Source organism: Diceros bicornis, chromosome 22, assembly GCF_020826845.1.
Source record: "Diceros bicornis minor isolate mBicDic1 chromosome 22, mDicBic1.mat.cur, whole genome shotgun sequence".
NCBI classification, from domain to species: Eukaryota; Metazoa; Chordata; class Mammalia; order Perissodactyla; family Rhinocerotidae; genus Diceros; species Diceros bicornis.
In genome coordinates, this window is record NC_080761.1 from 41,098,651 (window position 1) to 41,118,107 (window position 19,457).

At 43.6% G+C, this 19,457-nt stretch overlaps 1 protein-coding gene across 3 annotated transcripts in view; it reads left to right on the plus strand.

Moving 5' to 3' along the window:
- ADAMTSL1 (ADAMTS like 1) overlaps positions 1-19,457 on the plus strand; it is an 855,592-nt gene that overhangs the window by 730,627 nt on the left and 105,508 nt on the right. For all 3 annotated transcript variants that reach the window (XM_058565859.1, XM_058565860.1, XM_058565858.1), the window contains 3 exons: positions 5,901-6,080; positions 11,289-11,442; positions 12,649-13,774. In XM_058565859.1, coding sequence (XP_058421842.1) covers positions 5,901-6,080; positions 11,289-11,442; positions 12,649-13,774 — 1,460 coding nt within the window. The remainder of the gene's footprint in view (positions 1-5,900; positions 6,081-11,288; positions 11,443-12,648; positions 13,775-19,457) is intronic.

A 19,457-nucleotide genomic window follows, 5' to 3' on the forward strand; every position in this document is an offset into this window, starting at 1 on the left:
ATAGAAAAATACACTGCATTTTCACTACAGTGTACATATTTATGGATCCTATCAAAACATCACATACCTCCAGCATCAGTTGCAAAGTGCCACTCTACTGTTCAGCTCATATCCTGACCACTTCTTTATTGGGAAACAAACAAATAATTAATTTTAAAAGAAAAAAAATGAGAGAGGTTGTGGAGAAAAAAACTAGAGATGGAGTCATCCACTCCTAAGGTCTTGTATTAAAGATGTAACAATATCATAGTGGGGATTTTTGAAAGCAATTCTCAAACACTAACATGATCAACAAGAGAAGCAAAATCCCTTCCTTCATAGAATGAGTAGTCTAATGAATGATAATTTCTGAAAGGGATGAGAGCTATTTAAAAGCACTATTTTAAAAATAAAATAAAATGAGGTTAATAGGATAGAGACTGCTTTGGCTGCTCTAGTTGTGAGGTCAGAGATGGCCTCTCCAAGAAGGTGAGAATGGAATTGAACCTGAATTATTAGAAAGACTCAACCACATGAAGATGTAAGAGAAGAGTGGTCCAAGTAGAGAGAAGAGCAAGTGCAAAGGCCCTGGGGGACAAACAACCAAAAAAACAACTGTGGCTGGAATATGCAGGGAAACGAGAGTTGTATAAGATGAGATTGTAGATGTGCGAGGCTCCTCTCGTTCGCTGCTAGAACCTAGATCCTAGAACTATGCTTGGTCCATGATTGGTATTTAATAAATTTGTGTTGAATGAATGAATGAAGTTAGAAGGATTTGAGTTAGACGATCTCCAAGTTCCATTGGGGCAGGGACCAGAACATGTAGGGCTTTGCAAGTTAGAGTTAGAGCAGTTGGGATTTTATTGTAACCACAAGGGGAGGCTATTGAAGGGTTTTAAGCGTGGGAATTATATCGTCTGATTTATGCTTTGCAAACATCGCTCTTGCTACTGTGTGGAGAATAGACTGGGGAGGAGTAAGATGATATGCTGCACATCTTCCATTGCTCCTATAGATCCACTCTCTGCTTTCTCCTCTTGTGTCCCAGTAGGCTGACCTATATAGACCTACCCTCTGGCTTCTAGTTGTGTTCAACCAATGGAGTTTTCACCAGGCCATCAGCCAGAAGGAGAGAGGAGCTGTCTTCTAATTGAGTATGCCATCTCTGGCCTGCTAGGACCTAACTGAGAAAACTAGAAACTGGGAGAATGGTTAGGAAGCTTTGCAGTAGTCTAGATAAGAGATGATGGTATCCCAATTTATTATTTATTGTGGAGGTAAAGCTTATTTATTTTGGAGGCAAATCTGAAAGTATTTGCCCATGGATTGAGTGTCAGGGAAGAGGTGGTAAGAAAAAGGAATAACTCAAGGACATTTCTTAAGTTTTTGTCTTGAATATGGCACCATTAAATGAATGGGGAAGACTGAGAGGAGAGCAGATTTGGGGTGAGCTTGGAGGGGCAGAATCAAAGTTCCATTTGAACGTACTTAGGTCAAGGTGCCTGTTTGTATTTAAGTGGGCATGTTGAATAGGGATGGGGAGAGATCAGAGCTTAAGATTTAAATTTTTGACTCATCAGCATAAACTTGCTTTTTTCAGACAATTATGATTTGAACAAAATTACATTAAGTTCATGGAAGAATTCTAATAATTCATAGAATGGAAAGAATTGTGGAGACCACAGCCCCTAAGTTTGGCAAATCCTTAGGACTCAGTAATCCACATGGTTACTTGTCTAGTTATAAAAGAGTTCTGAACAAGGCCTGAACAATAAAAGTTATAACTAATCTGATGATAGAATAACTCATTGATTAGAAGTGAGAATTTGACAGAAATGAGAGAAGACTGAACCTAAGAAGTCATGCAAAAGATAACAAAACCAAATTTAAAACCTTAGTTGTCCATAGTAACAAGAAGAGTTTTTCTAAGTAAATGGAATTCTTAGCCACTAATTTAAATTTCCCCCAACCACCAACTTCAATTCAATTCCACAAATATTTATTGAGGATTTACATTCACAAAAAACATTGTGCTTGGCAGTGTGGGTACAAAATGCATTAAAGAAGTCAAATCCTTTAAGACTTTATTGAACTGCTAATAAACAAGAACTAAAATAAAAGTTTACTTCTCTGATAAGTGAAAATGTCAGAGTCACTGAAATGAGCTAGAGAAGCCAAAGGCCTGGGCCAGCTTGAATCATTAGCTCTGAAGCCAAAGATTTTTCCTTAATTAAGGCTAAATTACATGCTAGACAAGCCCTTGGAAGGAACTGTTTTGATCTGTGATGAGGAACAACTGGGGTAGTCCACCTACCCACCCAACTTCGTGGCATAGCCTAGAAGCCATGTTCAAATGTAGCCTTTCAGCTGAGAAATCAAAGGGTCTAGGGAGAACACGTTTCCAGGGCCACCACAAAGTAGATGAACTGTTTTAGAATGTTGGTCCCCAACCTGGATCATGGGCTGGCTCGTGTCGATCAGGGATGGTCACAGAGTGGAGGCTAAGGATTGCATTGCAAAGCATGACCCCTCCAGAAGGGAGCGAGGAAGAGACCAGGCTCTTGGCAGGCTCGGTGCTTAGGAGGCCTGGGGCCCTCAGCATGAAGCAGCAGTCAGGGTACCCTCGCTGAAGCAGAGAGGGACTTCCTACAACCACAGGAAAGAGAAGCTGAGCTTGGGCTGTTCCCTGGTGCCTACCACTCCCAGCTCAGAGCATGTGATCTGTAGGAGCTTGGGGAATATTGCATGGAATGGAAATAAACCAGTTCTGGCCCCTGTGTGGCCTTAGTTGAGTCACTTCACCTCTCTAGCCTCAGCTCCTTTATCTGTAAAGTGGGCATAAGACCTAGCTCGTAGGGTGGTTCCATCTTTATCATTAGCCTATTAGTCAGTGGGTAGGCTGTTGAATCCAGACATAAGAAAATACATTTTTTCCCTGTGGAACTCAATAAGGTTATTTTCATTCCAAATTTTTAAAATTTAAAATGCAAATAAAGGTTATTCACCACTGGTTTGGATGGTTTGAAAGGCTGTAGAGTTAAAACCCCTAACTAGACAAAGTGGATAGCTTTTCTGACTTCATTATCCAGGAGCTCTGTGACCTCAACACATTCACGACTGCAAAGGGCACGCCTGCTCCGGTGGGGTCCAAACCACCGCTGGTTCTAACAGAGGCTCCCAGGCTTTTGCCTCTGTATTTATTTTATTCCCCTTGGACATGGTGGAAGGGCATTCATTCAGAGAGATGGTTCTCAATCCTGGTTGCACAGAATTATCTGGAAGTTTAAAAAAATATTTTTTTAATTTAAAAAACTGATGTCTGGGACCCACCTCCCAGAGTTTCTGATTTAATGGATCTGTACTTTTTTAAAGGCCTCAGTACTTTTTTAAAGCTCCCTGGTGGTTTTTCTTTTTCCTCTATTCATTTTTATTTATTTTTTTTTATTGAGGTAACATTGGTTTATAACATTATATAAATTTCAGGTGTACATCATTATATTTCGATTTCTGTGTAGACTACATCATGTTCACCACCCAAAGACTAATAACCATCCATCACCACACACATGTGCCTCATTACCCCTTTCACCCTCCTGCCTCCCCCTCTGGTAACCAGCAATCTAATCTCTGTATCTATATGTTTGTTTGTTGTTGTTGTTGTTTTTATCTTCTATTTGTGAGTGAGATCATACAGTATTTTCCTGTCTCTGTCTGACTAATTTCACTTAGCATAATACCCTCAAGTTCCATCCATGTTTTTGCAAATGGCAAGATTTCATCTTTTTTATACCTAAATAGTATTTTGTTATGTATATATACCACATCTTCTTTATCCATTCATCCCTTGACGGGCACTTAGGTTGCTTCCAAGTTTTGGCTATTGTGAATAATGCTGCAATGAACATAGGGGTGCATGTATCTTTACGCATTTGTGTTTTCATGTTCTTTGGATAAATACCCAACAGTGGAATAGCTGGATCATATAGTAGTTCTATTCTTAATTTTTTGAGGAATCTCCATACTGTTTTCCATAGTGGCTACACCAGTTTACATTCCCACCAGCAGTGTATGAGAGTTCCCTTCTCTCCACATCCTCTCCAACACTTGTTATTTCTGGTCATGTTAATTACAGCCATTTTGATGGATGTGAGGTGATATTTCATTGTAGTTTTGATTTGCATTTCCCTAATAACTAATGATGTTGAATATCTTTTCATGTGCCTGTTGGCAATCTGCATATCGTCTTTGGAAAAATGTCTGTTCAGATCTTTTTCCCTTTTTTCAACTGGGTTGTTTGTTCTGTTGTTGTTGACATGTATGAGTTCTTTATATATTTTTAATATTAACCCCTTATCAGATATATGGTTTGCAAATATCTTCTCCCAATTGTTAGGTTGTCTTTTCATTTTGTTGATGGTTTCCTTTGCTGTGCAGAAGCTTTTTAGTTTGATATAGTCCCATTTGTTTATTTTTTCTTTTGTTTCCCTTGCCTGGTCAGGCATGGTATTTGAAAATATGCTACTAAGACCGATGTCAAAGAGTGTACTGCGTATGTTTTCTTCTGGAAGTTTTATGGTTTCAGGCCTTACATTCAAGTCTTTAATCCACTTTGAGTTAATTTTTGTGTATGGTGTAAGATAATGTAAAGATCATTCTTTTGCATGTGGCTGTCCAGTTTTCCCAACACCATTTATTGAAGAGACTTTCCTTTCTCCATTGTACGTTCTTGGCTCCCTTGTCAAAGATTAGCTGTCCATAGATGTATGGGTTTATTTCTGGGCTCTCGATTCTGTTCCATTGATCTGTGTCTGTTTTTGTGTCAATACCATGCCGTTTTGATTACTATAGCTTTGTAGTATATTTTGAAATCAGGGAGTGTGATACCTCCAGCTTTGTTCTTTTTTCTCAGGATTCCTTTGGCTATTCGGGGTCTTTTGTCGTTCACTCCCAGGTGATTTTAAAGTGCATTCAGGGTTGGGACCATTGAGTAAGAGGGTGACAGCTGGGCTACAGCAGCACTCTGACTGTACTCAAGGACATTGTATCACCATCCTATCTTGAGTGTGGGCACAAGTCCCCTTGCAGTTCTGAGTACAGCCCACTGAGCACAGACCCCCACAAGTTCTGAGAGGCCATTGCTGTAGCAGGAGCAGCTCCGTCAGCACAAACTCTCATGCTTTACACACACAGGCCTAATTTCCCAGTGAGCCTCAGGGCAGCTGGTTAAAGAAAATGGGCTATTGAAGAAAGCAGAGCATTCCTTAGAGTTTTTACAGTAAAATATCTCTAGTACAGAGTAATCCTAGGTTGATAGATTTGCTAGGGTTAGATCTGACTGAAAATGCTCCCACTGCCCTAAGAAATGACCAGTCCTACGAGAAAAGTCTTCCGGGGGAGTTCTTCAGAAAACCAGGCCTCGAATCTAATGCCCTTCCAATTAGGCAGAGTGGATGTTTATGCTTGCAGAGAGAACGGGCTGCCTTCTCTGCTGATTAATTCGTCTAGATTTACTCTGATGGCAGGAGCTCTCTCTTGTTCATTCTGGAAGCAGCACAGATTATTTTCACAGGATCATAAACATGTTTAACACTCTGTTTTACTAACCTTTTAAACCAGTTGTCTTGGGTGGCTGCAAATCATAGTTTAGGAACAACTTTCTAAGATTTAAAGACCCTGGAAATTCCTGGACACTCTAGTTAAATACTTGAGATTAAGAGTGGAAGGTATAGATCTTGCTACAAAATTCATTTCAAGGTGAGGAAGCAAAATCCTTTGGGCTGGTTTCTGGGTTTTCTTCTTTTTCTGTAATTATTTAATTTTTTCTTTTTTCGCTCTTTACTCAGCCAAGGCTAAGGTAAGAATTGGCAGTCAGACATACTACTGCCTTCCATTGGGTCCACTTTCTCTTCCTTCCCCAGTGTTCCAGGACCTGTGGAGGGGGCATCCAGAAGCGTGAGGTTCTTTGCAAACAGCGCATGGCTGATGGCAGCTTCCTGGAGCTTCCTGAGACCTTCTGTTCATCCTCAAAACCAGCCTCCCAGCAAGCCTGCAAGAAAGATGACTGTCCCAGCGAGTGGCTTCTCTCTGACTGGACAGAGGTATGTATGCTGCTCAGAAGGAGATAATAAAAGAGGCATAAGGAGGAAAAGAAGGCACCAGAGACCTATACATACAGAAGGCAAGAACAGAACAAAATAATCCTCCTAACATTATGGAGCAGTATTTTTGTAACCATTTATACCATACTGTGTAACTAGATTTTAACTAGGCTGCAGGGACGTGAGTTAAGCAGCCAGCCCTTACTCAACACTCGGAAGCATGGACTGCAAATGGGCTCCTTGAGGAACAAAACCAGGCCTCGCTCGTGCTGTTTGGGCCCAGGATTCTTCTCAGAACACTGGGCTCTTCTCCTTCTATCTCTACACCTGCCTTCCTGTCCTCCCTGCACCTCCTACTCCCAGATGTTTCTAGTCTGTACTCAGGAAGGGCAAAGCCTCTCGAGTTCTTCTCTTCCAAGTTACTGGACAATAAAAAACATGATTTATTACGAAAAGAAGGCCAAGGAAATCCTGCCTTTTTACTGTCAGTTTCCTGACTCCAAAAATTCCACAACTTCTCAGCAAGAGAACTTGAGTTCCCCTCTTGCCTTGCATTTGGGGAGACGATTGCATCAGCATTCACCATTCCTGACTCACCTTATAAGTTAGGGATATACCCCCAACTAACCTACCTTTCTAAATAATTCCTACACTAGCATAAATTAATTCATTTACACCCAGCTTCCACTTGTTTTCAGCCCCTATTCCTTCTTTGAATTGCCTGCAATTCCCCCAGCTTCATAGGCCTCTGTGTCTTCCACAGAGAAGTCCCCCCAAAAGTATTGCCTCCCAAGCAGCTTTAGCCAAGAACAGAATCACTAGGCCTGAAGTGAAAAATCTCTGTGTCAAAACCAGATGGAAGACCCTCCCCTTTCTTGCATATAAGCATCGTTTGACTTGACCTCGCTGATGCCGTTGCTGCCTTTGTTTAACACATGACTCACAGGATGGAGCTGCTGCTGATGGAAATCCATCGCGCTTGCTTCTACAGAGGGGAAAGCTGCCTCTGAAAATTAAGCGGCCACCTCTTTCAACCTAGGTTCTTAGAATTCTTGCCTCATATTTTATCAACCCATATAGAGTTCCATCAGATGGTGCCTGCTAAGAGCATTGCAACTGAGAGTTAACCTATATCACCACAGGTGTTTTAATTTGGCAGTAAAATTGCCTTGTGGTGGTGTCTCACCCCAAATGTCGCAGAACAGAAGCGGGAATGATTATTTTTTCATATTTTAGGAACGGTTTTATTTCAGCAGGATAAAGAATCAAAAGGGTGTGGAATGAGCATATGTGTGTGTGTGTGTGCATGCATGAACACGTTAGTGACCATTTTTCCACGGAATGTTGATGTGGGGTACAGTATTATATATGGCAAAATAGCAGTGCAGGAGAGAGCGCTGATGTATTCTCCAAGTAAGTGGCTCTAGATGAAGACCTCCTCCCAGGGGCATATTGTAAAAGGCGTTGCTCTCCTGAGTCTATCCCACTCTGCCATGAGTGAGATGCTGAGGAAGGGACTTGTGTGTGCTATAATTGTCCTCTCATGTTCCTGGAGTTTGTGGCCTCTGAGCATACAGGACCCAGAGCATTCAGAAAAAGTTCTCTTTGGCCTGCAGATTTGAGGGAGGGACCTGTGAGTAGGCACTGAGGAGAGGAGACTGCTGAATTGAGGTCCCATGAGTCCCACTAAGTAAAGCAGACCTTTAGAACAGCATCACATGTAGTTAAGAGTTCAGACCCAAAGACAGGCAAACAGGTTCTAATCCTGACTCTGCCACTTACTAGCTATATAACCTTGGGCTCCTTAACCGACCTTGGCCTTGATTTGCTTCTCTGAATATTGGAGATAATAATAGTGTCCACTTATATGGTTATTGGGAGCCTTAAATTAAATGATGCATATAAAGTACTTTGTGCCTAGTAAAAGTTAACCCTCATTACTATTATGATTCTCTTCCATCCCTGCTCATTGTCAGGAGAAGGAGAAGAAATAAAAGAAAGCACATACTTAGGCGGGACCCAGGGTCATGGCCTAGGCCTCCCACAGCCTTTGCTGGTCTTCCCAGGAGGAGAAAGTTACATTTTGGGAATTAGAAATAGTTAGCCCTTATCCAAGGAATGTTAGTAGATTCTGAGTTATCTGGGTTGATGAATGGAAATTCTAAACATTGGAGAAGGGCTATGAATGGTGGGAAATAATCACTGATTCACTAGCATTAAACTCAAGCTGGTGCCATACAAAAGTGCCCCCTGGGGGTGTTCGCCGAGGCTCCAGTTGGCCCTGTCATCCCAACAGCCCTCCCCTTGGCCCTCTGGCTGAGAGGAGACGTGCATTCCACACCCCACACAAGACTCCCCTTGGAGAAAGGAAGACCTGGATGATCTATGGCTGTTTTTCATCCTCAGCTATCTGGGCTCAATCTCATGGTTACTGAATCCCTCAGAGACAGAATTAAGCCCAAGATTTGGACACTTCAAATAAAATTACTTTCAGATTCTATTCTGAGAATAAGACCTCTCAGAAGGCCTTACTTCTTTTCTTTAAAAGAAACTCTTGCATCTTCTGAAAGAGTTGGCTATTAAATATTTTTAAATCATATTTTTATGGAAGTTGTTCCCTCCTAAAAATATAAAAGAAATTAAAGTCAGAGTAGTCAATTTTAGAGCTAGAAGGAACATAGAAGTTTCTATAGCCTAGTTCTTTTAAAAATTAAAGCCACAGAACCAAAAGGGTTCAACTGAAATGTTACTATGAAGCCAAAAATCTAAAACAGAAAAAATCAGAGCTGTTTTGGTTGAAGTGCAGGTAGGGGTCCCAGATCTCCAATGGTTGGATCTCCAGATCACTTGAGAAGCCTCTGAATCAATTACTCAGCATAGTTAGAGAACATGGTTTGAAAATCCCAGCTCTAGCTTAGTTTCCCTATTTTAGAGATGTGGAAATTGAGCCTAGAGAAAGAACTAGACTTGACCAAAATCATAAACCAATCTTCCGACACACAGTCTATTTTTCTACTTGGCAGCACTCAAATGACCATGCTTTTAAATTCTCCAGGCTCCTGGAGCCTCCATCCCACCTGATCCCTGGATTTGGTGCTATCATTTACAATAAAATAAGGGATGGGTGGAATCGGGAATCCACCATCATCAGGGAACAAAAGCAATGGATTTGACTCTCATTCCCACTTTTTGTATCTTAAATGTCTTTCAAGGGGGCGTATATCTCAGCACATTGCATGGAATAGTTCATTTCAATGGGCTAGCACATAAAACTTCAAAATATAAGATAATATTTTGGGGGTTTTACTGTCGTTTTTCAAGTTAACATGGCCCGCTGCCATGACCCCAGTTCAGGCCTTTATCATCTAAAGCCTGGACTACTGTGGCAGCCTCCTTAACTGACATCCCTGCCTGCCATTCCTCTCCTACTCCCATCCCTCCCAGACATTGTTGCCAGATTAACCTTCTCAAAACACCTCTTTCATCATTTCACTCCTCCCTTTAATGGTTCCTCATTGCCTTATGGACCAGTTCCAAACCTCCTGTCTGAAAATTAAGTCTCTAATGTCTGGCCCCAAACCACCTGTTGAGCTCCTGACACCCTCAACTTGGTCCCTCTGTTAGTCAAACTGGTTTAGCTCTGCCCCCAAGGCTGCCTTGGACTTTTGCACTGAACTCTTCTACTTTTGTCCTGGATATTTCTCTGCCTCCCACGCTCATCCTTGGTTCTCTACACCCACCCCGACTCCACCCATCTTCAAGACCCAGGCCAGAAATTACCAGTGTACCATACGCATTCACCAATTGTTAGCATTAATTTTATAATGCTTCACTTGTCTTTTAGTTTTATATTTTTATTTAGTTCTTTTATTACTATTTAATTCTTTAAACAGCTTTATTAAGGTAAAGTTTACCTACTATAAAATGTAACTTAGCATAATGTTCTCAAAGTTTATGCATGTTGTAGCACATATCAGAACAACATTCCTTTTAATGGTGAAATAATATTCCATTATATAGATACACCACATTTTGTTTATCCATTCACCAATTGATGGACATTTGAGTTGTTTCTGTTATGAATAATGCTGCTATGAACATTCACATACAAGTCTGTGTGTGGATGTATGTTTTCACTCCTCTTGGGTAGATACCTAGGAGTGAAATTGCTGGGTCAATTTATGTTTAGCTTTGTAAGAAACTATCAAACTGTTTTCCAAGAGGGCTGTACTATTTCACATTTCCACCAGCAATACATGAAAGCTCTAATTTTTCCACCTCCTCACATATAATAACATTTATTATTGTCATTTTGATTATGGCCACTCTAGTGGATATGAAGTGATATCTGGTGATACTATTTCATTGTAACGATGCATTTGGATTTTTTTTCTCCTCATTTGATGACAGCTCCTTGAGGTTGAGAACCATCTTGCACTTTTTTTTTTTTTTTGCTGAGGAAGATTCACCCTGAGCTAATCTTCCTGCTGCCAATCTTCCTCTTTTGTGTGTGTGTGTGTGAGGTGCCACCACAGCATGGCCACTGACAGACAAGTGGTGTAGGTCTGTGCCTGGGAATCAAACCCCAAGCTGCCAAAGCAGAGCATGCCAAACTTAGCCTCTAGGCCACGGGGGCTGGCCCCTACACATCTTTTTCCATAGTGTCCAGCACCCCACCTCAGACAAAGTAGATGCAGAACAATTATCTGATGCTTGACATTAAAATATAATTTATTTGTGAAGGAAGGAGAAAGGAATTAGCCTTAACTGAGTCATTTCTGTGTGTGAGATTTAAAACATATTATCTCTTTTAATTCTCATTTAATTTAATTGCAAAATAAGTATAAGAAGAAGAAACGGACTCAGAGAGTTGAAGTAACTTGCCAACTAGTGAAATACTGAGCTGGGATTTGAATACAGGACTCTGTGACTCTGTAACTCTAAAGCCCAGGCCACATAAGTTAAAACAGTTAAAATTCTATAGGAAACCCTAGAATAGAAAATCTTACAGTTGAATGTGGCTACAATACGGACGTGTCTTCCCACATTGTTACATAATTAATATTTCTTCCTCTCTCTCTCTCTTAGTGGCTGTTGCTTTTCCAAGTAACTTTTCTCATATTTTGGCGAGTTTGAGAGCCCATACAGAAACCCCTTAGCCTCTAGTTCCCGGCGTTTACATGCCTTTGGCCTTTCTCTCCCCACCAGTGTTCCACGAGCTGCGGGGAGGGCACCCAGACTCGAAGTGCCATTTGCCGGAAGGTGCTGAAAACCGGGGCCTCAGCGATTGTCAATTCCTCCCTGTGTCCTCCCCTGCCCTTCTCTTCCTCCATCAGGCCCTGTATGCTGGCAACCTGTGCAAGTGAGTACGTCGGAGCTCTGGGGATGGGGAGACAGAACCCACATAGAAGCAGCTGGAGGGGCCAGCCCCGTGGCTTGGCGGTTAAGTGCGCGCGCTCCGCTACTGGCAGCCCGGGTTCGGATCCCGGGCGCGCACTGACGCACCTCTTCTCCGGCCATGCGGAGGCCACGACCCACATACAGCAACTAGAAGGATGTGCAGCTATTACATGCAACTATCTACTGGGGCTTTGGGGCAAAAAAAAAAAAGGAGGAGGATTGGCAATAGATGTTAGCTCAGGGCCGGTCTTCCTCAGCACAAAGAGGAGGATTGGCACGGATGTTAGCTCAGGGCTGATCTCCCTCACAAACAAAAAAGCAGCAGCTGGAGCCTGCCCTGGACTCAGGAGCACTCGGGCTTTGCCCGCGGAGGGCAGCAGGCTGGTAAGCTCGGCTGGAGATGGAAAAGGAATCTTAATTACACGTGGCCAGGCAGAATTCTCTTCTCCACTGGAAAAACAGTTTGCAGGGGGTAGAGCAAAGTTCACTTGCTGGCATACGGAGATCTGGAAGCCAGAGTCAGCATATTACTAACGAAGTCTAATGTTATCCACTCTGGGGTTTTAAACTACTCTAAACAGATTTGTTCTGTTTAATATTAATCCCTAGAGTTGTAACACTTCTGGGCTCTCCTCCCCATGTACACTGGGGCCCTGGTGCTCTGCAGGACCCAAAGGGTAAACAGTGAAAGGGAGACAGTCTCCTTCCCTTTGTCCTCTGCCTCTTTTGATGATGCTGATTTCTGTTTGTTAAGTCCTTTTAATGAGAGGAACTGCCTTTTCCCTGGGATCCCCCTCCATCTAGAACCCTTTGTCTCGGCTTCTAGGGGTAGAAAGACCCAGCAGGGTGACAGCAGGTTGCCCCCTGCACCTCATTACTTCTCCAGTTTTTGATTGTGGCAGTGGCTTGATGGTCCACAGCTGGTAGCCAGTTCCTCCCTTAAAACCTAAGGCGGTAAAAGAAGACCCTAGCCAAAATAAACTGAAGCTCTGTTTCCCTCTTCTCTCTTTCGTCCCTCCATGTCTCTTTCTCTTCACCTTCTCCTCTTCCCTCTCTCTTGTCGCTGCATCTCACGCTCGTTTGTCTCTGCTCTCCCCTTCTCTTTCTCCATCCATCTGGCTTCTCTTTCTCCATCCATCTGGCTTCTCTTTCATTCCTTTCATTCCAGGGCCTGGGCGGCCATCCACAAAGCACAGTCCTCACATTGCAGCCGCCAGGAAGATCTACATCCAGACCCGCAGGCAGAGGAAGCTGCACTTCGTGGTGGGGGGATTCGCATACCTGCTCCCCAAGACCGCAGTGGTGCTGCGCTGTCCCACGCGGCGCTTCCGCAAGCCCCTCATCACCTGGGAGAAAGACGGCCAACACCTCATCAGCTCCGCCCACGTCACCGTGGCCCCTTTTGGCTACCTCAAGATCCACCGCCTCAAGCCCTCCGATGCCGGCATCTACACCTGCTCCGCAGGACCAGCCCGGGAGCAGTTTGTGATCAAGCTCATTGGAGGCAACCGGAAGCTGGTGGCCCAGCCCTTGAGTCTGAGGAGCGAGGAAGATGCCCTCTCGGTGAGGAAGGCCAACCCCAAGGAGACCCTGCAGACCCACAAACACCAGAACGGAATCTTCTCGAACGGCAGCAAGGCTGAGAAGCGGGGCCTCGCTGCTGACGCGGGGAGCCGCTACGATGACCTCGTCTCTCGGCTGCTGGAGCAGGGGGGCTGGCCCGGCGAGCTCCTCGCCTCGTGGGAGGTCCAGGACTCCACGGAGAGGAACACGTCCTCGGAGGAGGACCAGAATGCTGAGCAGGCTCTCGTGCACCTGCCCTTCACCATGGTGACCGAGCAGAAGCGCCTGGACGACATCCTCAGGAACCTGTCCCAGCAGCCCGAGGAGCTGCGCGATGTCTACAGCAAGCACCTGGTGGCCCAGCTGGCCCAGGAGATCTTCCGCAGCCACCTGGAGCACCAGGATGTGCTCCTCAAGCCGTCTGAGCGGAGGATTCCCCCTGTGGCCATCCCTCCTCATAAACACGTGTCCGGCTTCAGCAGCTCTCTCCGGACCTCCTCCTCTGCGGAGGCGGGGGGCGGCTCTCGCCGGCCACACCGCAAGCCCACCATCTTGCGGAAGATCTCAGCGGCCCAGCAGCTCTCGGCCTCCGAGGTGGTCACCCACCTCGGGCAGACTGTGGCCCTGGCCAGCGGGACGCTGAGTGTACTTCTGCACTGTGAGGCTGTAGGCAACCCAAGGCCGACCATCAGCTGGGCCAGGAACGGAGAAGAGGTGCAGTTCAGCGACAGGTGAGCCTTGCAGCTCTCTGGTTTAGGGAGGGAAGCGGGGACATGGGGACACGTCTTGACCAAGGCACCCTAGTCACTCTTCCTTCAAGGTGTTCCCAAGGGTAGGGCTTATAGCACTGGACCTCAGGGATGCATCCTGGGTTTCAAGCCCCCTCAGCACTCATAGATTGTTGGAGCAAAGACAAAGCATTTAATTTCTCTAAACAATATGCTCTCATCTTTATAAGGTAATAGCAACAATGCCTATGCACCCCAATCCCCATAGGATCCCAGAGATTAATGAAATACTCTCCAAACAGCTTTGAACTTTTGGCAGAATGATATCATTCCAGGCCAAAGCATTATTACATTACCACTTCGTGGGATGAACCACTGAAAAGCTTATACACCCGGACACTGTCTCCATGTGTGTGGTCCCCAGGGCTGGGGAGAGAGTGCAGCCAACACCTGCTGCTCCCTGTGGGTGAGCCTGTCCTCTGTCTGGGCTGGACAAGGCTGTTTGTTCCAGAAAGCTTTTATTCCTGGTCAGACCTGTGATTAATTATCCTAATATCTCTTGATGTCACTGTTTTGATGTGTCATTATCAGGATGACAGCTTGTATTACTTACTGGTTTCCTTGGGCCATAGCCATTCAAAATGTAAAGTCAATAGTGGTAGTAGAAGTAATAACAATGTTTTTCGAACACTGCCTATGTGTCAAGCACTGTGCCATGCTTTCTGCATACATTTTCTTTTCATCTTTGCAGTGGCCCTGACAACAGCAGTGATGGCTGGCATTAATTGAGTAGTGACTTTGTGCCAGGCTAGTGTAAACTCTTTATGTGCTTTATCTCGCTAAAGTCTCACAGTAGCCCCTGAAGTGGGTACAATTTTTATCCACACTTTACAGAAGAGGAAACAAATAAAGCCAGGTAACTTGCTAAAGGTTACATTTGTTAGGTCACAGAGCCAAGATATGTGACAAAAATAAAATAGGTAGTCACTTGAAGAATCATAGACTATGGATGGGAGAGGAACTTTTAAGGTCCTCCAGTCCCGAGTCCTCATTTTAACTTTTTATTGTCTCTGAATCTATGTAAAACGCTCTTTCGTTAAATATACTTCTAAATACTGTTGTACGGCTAATCCTCTTCTCTGGGTTGCTGGCTTTGGGTAAAGAAGGAAAGAAACTAGGATATCGTGTGCCAGGCAGTATGCCAGATTTATTTACATGTAACTGCATTTGTTATTCTAACAGTCAATCTACAAGATTGACACTGTCCTCCGGTTTTACATAGAAAACCAAGGGTCTGCAGCTCACTCGGGATCATTTAGTGAGAGCCAGATGGAGGATTTACTATCAAATTCATATGGTTCCAAAGAGTGGTTCTGTCTACTCTTCTGAGACCTGGTGAACAAACGTGACTTTGTCCATCCTGCCCATGTCTTTTGTGCCTTTGAAATGTCAATAATATTGCCTCTCAGCCTTAGTACTTACAGACCAAATAGCTTTCATAACAATACTAAATATTTTCTCTGGGTGCTCTGACTATATACCAGACGCTGTGCTCAGTGCTTTAAAGGCATTACTTTATTTAATCTCACATGAAAGCCTATGAGGGAAGTACTACTATTGTTACCACATCGTGATAAGAAAGCTGAGGCACAGAGGTTGGGCCCACACAGAAGCACTGGAGACGGGAGTTGAACGCAGGCCACATGGCTTGAGATTCTGTGTCCTGAGCTCTCCACTTGTTTGCTCTTTGGTCCTTCTCAGCTACCACTTTCCTTGACCTAACTGCTATTATCCTGCAGTTCTTTCCAGAAATCTTTGTAACAAATTTGTGAGTCAGGCCAAAGTTGCAATAAATCCCCTTGAGGCCACTGGGTGACTGAGAGGCAGCCCCAGTGTCAGGCCCCCAGGATGGTGGGTGCTGGCTGAGCGTGGTGCCCTGGTGCTCAGGTCCCCAGTGGTGCACTGGAACTCACCTCTTTCAGTGCACCTGTCACACCTGTTGTGCCCAAATCATGTCATCTCCTCCACCAGCCAGTCAGTTTCTCAAGTGTAGGTACTATTTTATTCATAGTGCTGGGCCTATTGCCCAAGAGTGGTACTACTGAGATTGAAGGGAGTAGCAGTTGGCTGTGTGATGGAAAAGATGGGAATTAACATTTCTTGACTAACTACATACACTGTGCCCCCATGCTAGCAACTTTCATAGCCATCACTTAGTGTCCACCACAAGGTGTAATGTAGGGGCTGTTATTTCTATTTTAGAAATGAGGAAACTAAGGCTCACGGTAGTTAAGGAACTTGACAATGTTAGATAGCTAGTAAAAGGCAGAATCCAGGGGAGAAGTTCAAACCCAGTTCTGCCCAACTCAAGCCCATCGTGTTTTGAGTGAATGAGTACGTTCATGCCTGCGTGCATCTCCTATACTTCCCCAGGGATGCCAAGGTGCCTCAAGACCCTTGCTTGAGGCAGGGCCCCTTTCTTTGAATAGCACCTACTTCCTCCTAAAAGCTGTAGAACAAGACAGGCTGTCGGGACGGGAAAGGGGTCATCAGGCCTCTGCTGTGCCTGGACCCACAGCGAGAACATTGAGGCCGTGGCTTACTCAGGGGTCCCAACAATTTCCTTGAGTGCTGGAGGTGTTTTTTTAATGAACTCCAAGGATCACAGCCCATCTAGGTCACCTGGTGACTACAGGGAAAATGTGGAAGGAGTTAGCCAAGGAGTGAGGGCTTCAGGCTGATCTCACTAAGTCCCTTCACTTTTCATAGCCTTAGTCCCTCCTCATTTCAAAAGTGAAGAGATTGTGCCGAATCATCTCTGAGGTCCCTTCTACCTCCTTCACTCACTTACAAAAGGCCACAGAAAGTTAAGACCAATATGCTGATGGGGATTAGGGAGAGCCTTGAGTGCAGTAACTTCAAAATTTGTTGTACAAGTTGTGTCTGTTTCACAAAACAGAGGTTCATGGATCACGTGAGTTTGGGAAATGCTCACTTAAAGCTAAACAGATGTATTTACTGCTGGATTTTACTTCTATTTTTTTAATATACTGCTTGATATTTTTCTTTTTTATTATAAAAGTAATAAAGGGGCTATAAAACAATTCAAATAATACCTAAATCTATAAAATAAAAATGCAAGTCTCCCTCATCCCCCAATCCTATTCCCTAGAGGCTATCACTCATAATAATTTGGTATACATCCTTTTGGAATTTTTATATATTCTATCAAATATAAAACACATATACACACATAGGATTTGGGTTTTTTAATGGGATATTACTCATGTTTAGAAATTTGACTTGGTTTTTATTGAACAACGTCTAGGAGATATTTTCATAATAGTGTATAGAAATCTATATCACCTTTTTTAACAGCTGATTACTTTTCCTGAATGCATTTAACTATCACTTAATTGAAAATTATTTTGGTTTTTCCTTTTTTTTTTTTTTAACTCTATTAAGCATTCCAGTGTATGTTGTGACTTTCCAGGTGGACAAGATGAGTATGCAGTGTCTTCCAAATACTTCTTTGATCAATGAACAATTTTTTGGCCTAGTAATCTCAGGGATACCAATAGTTTTCAAAATACCATGTAGGAAACATGACTTTCGCCTTTTAATTTTCACCTTACTGGGTATTGAGAGTCTAACCCTAATGGCTTTCAGGTGGAAAAGGTTCAGGGGAATCTTGCTGGAGAAGGGCGCATGGCAGCCGGGTGCTAAAGATACTAAAGGCGCCAGGCCTAGGACAGCAGAGGGCAGATCCTGTGTCTTCAGTCCCCAGGACATTGGTGGGAGCGGGGTGGGGAGTAGCATTAAGAGGAAAAGCACAAGGGGCCTGGGCAAATAGTTTTATAGTTTTTGCCACTATCAAAATTTTTTCTAGATCTAGCCTTGACAGAGCTTTTTAATGCAAGTTAATGGTATGCAGTAGGGAAAAATAAGAGATTTCTTTTTCTAATCTTTGACATAATTGTTCCATTTTACTTAGCTGGCCAGTGAGAGATATGGCTGGAGCTTAGTTTCCTATACAGTTTTCCAAGGACTGTTTGAGACAAGAAAGTGAATGTATCTGTACAGAGCACGCAGGAGGCACAGGGCTGCTTTGGGACTGCTTTGCTAAGGGCTGTTGGTGACCTCTTTTGTGTTGGGTTTCATTGCCTGTCATCATTCCTGGGTCCAGTAAAGGTTCAGAAATGCTCCTTTATTTTCAAACAGAGAAGTGCTGAAATGCCCAGCATTATAGTTCAGTTAGTCTGTTTTCGCTTAGTACCCAAATCCATATTTCTGAAAGAGTCTGCAGGTCTGTAGGACCTTGCCATGTATGAAAGTATGCTCTAAATAGCCTGAGCCAACAAGCTAGGTCAAGGCTGGAAGAAAGTGACTGAGAGAAGTCTATTACTTCTTTGGCTTTTAAATATGCCAAAGCTTGATTTGAAAGAAATTAGTTTTCTGAAAGAATCACTAACAATTCAGATACGACTGCATCTCATCATATATATAATTTACTCGTTGAAATGAATTCACATGATTCTTAGAAGCACATGTGAACTTCCCAAGCAATAGTTAACAGGATGTCCCTGAGTGTATTATGACAGACTGGCTCATCATAATCCCCACTTCTTCCTTTATTTCACAAACATTCCCATGCCTACTCGGAGCCAAACCCTATGTTAGATACTAGGGATGAAGGAAAAGAAGACTCATTCACTGCCGATAAAACTCTGTCTAGTTGGGAAGCCAGAAAAGTAAATGCAGCGTTTAAGTGCTAAGAGAGGGGTATGCTTGTTTATTCTTTCTGTAAGTATGTATTAATCTACCTATTATATGCCTGATACACACCTACTCGCTGGGAATATTGTGGCGAATGGAACAGAAGTCTGCGTCCTCTTGCAGTTTACATGCATTTAGATTTCTGCTCCAATGGCATGCATTGGAAAGGCCTTCCCTGGTCACTACATCTAAAAGAGCACTCCTCATCACTCTCTATCCCTTAACTCTACTATTTTATTCACAAAGTTTTATCATAATCTGATATATTATATGTTTATTTGTTGATTGCCTGTCCATAAGAGTAGAGACTTTCGGGGCCAGCCCAGTTGCATAGTGGTTAAGTTCGCGTGCTCTGCTTTGGTGGCCCAGGGTTCACAGGTTCAGATCCTGGGCGCAGACCTATGCACCGCTCGTTAAGCCATGCTGTGGCAGTGTCCCATGTACAAAATGGAGGAAGATTGGCACAGATGTTACCTCAGGGCTAATCTTCCTCAGCAAAAAGAGGAAGATTGGCAATGGATGTTAACTCAGGGATGATCTTCCTCACCAAAAAAAAGAGTAGAGACTTTCTTTACTTCTGTATCCTCAGTGCTGGGAATAGTGCCTGGCACCACACAGGTACTAAATAAATAGTGAATGAAGTAATGAATGAGTGGAGCAAGGCAGTGAATACAGAAAAGTAAGCAAGAAAAATATCAGGTGGTGATGAGTGTTGGGCAGCAAATTAAAACAAGGGTGTGACAGGGAATGCTTTGGTGACCGCTTTAGATGGGTCCTCTGACGAAGTTACCTGTAAGCCGAGATCTGAATAATGACCTGTGTCCAGCAGTATGATGTCAGGAGGAAGAGCATTCCTGGGCAAGAGAAAAGCAGTGCAAAACCCCCAACGTGGAAATGAGTTTGATGTGTG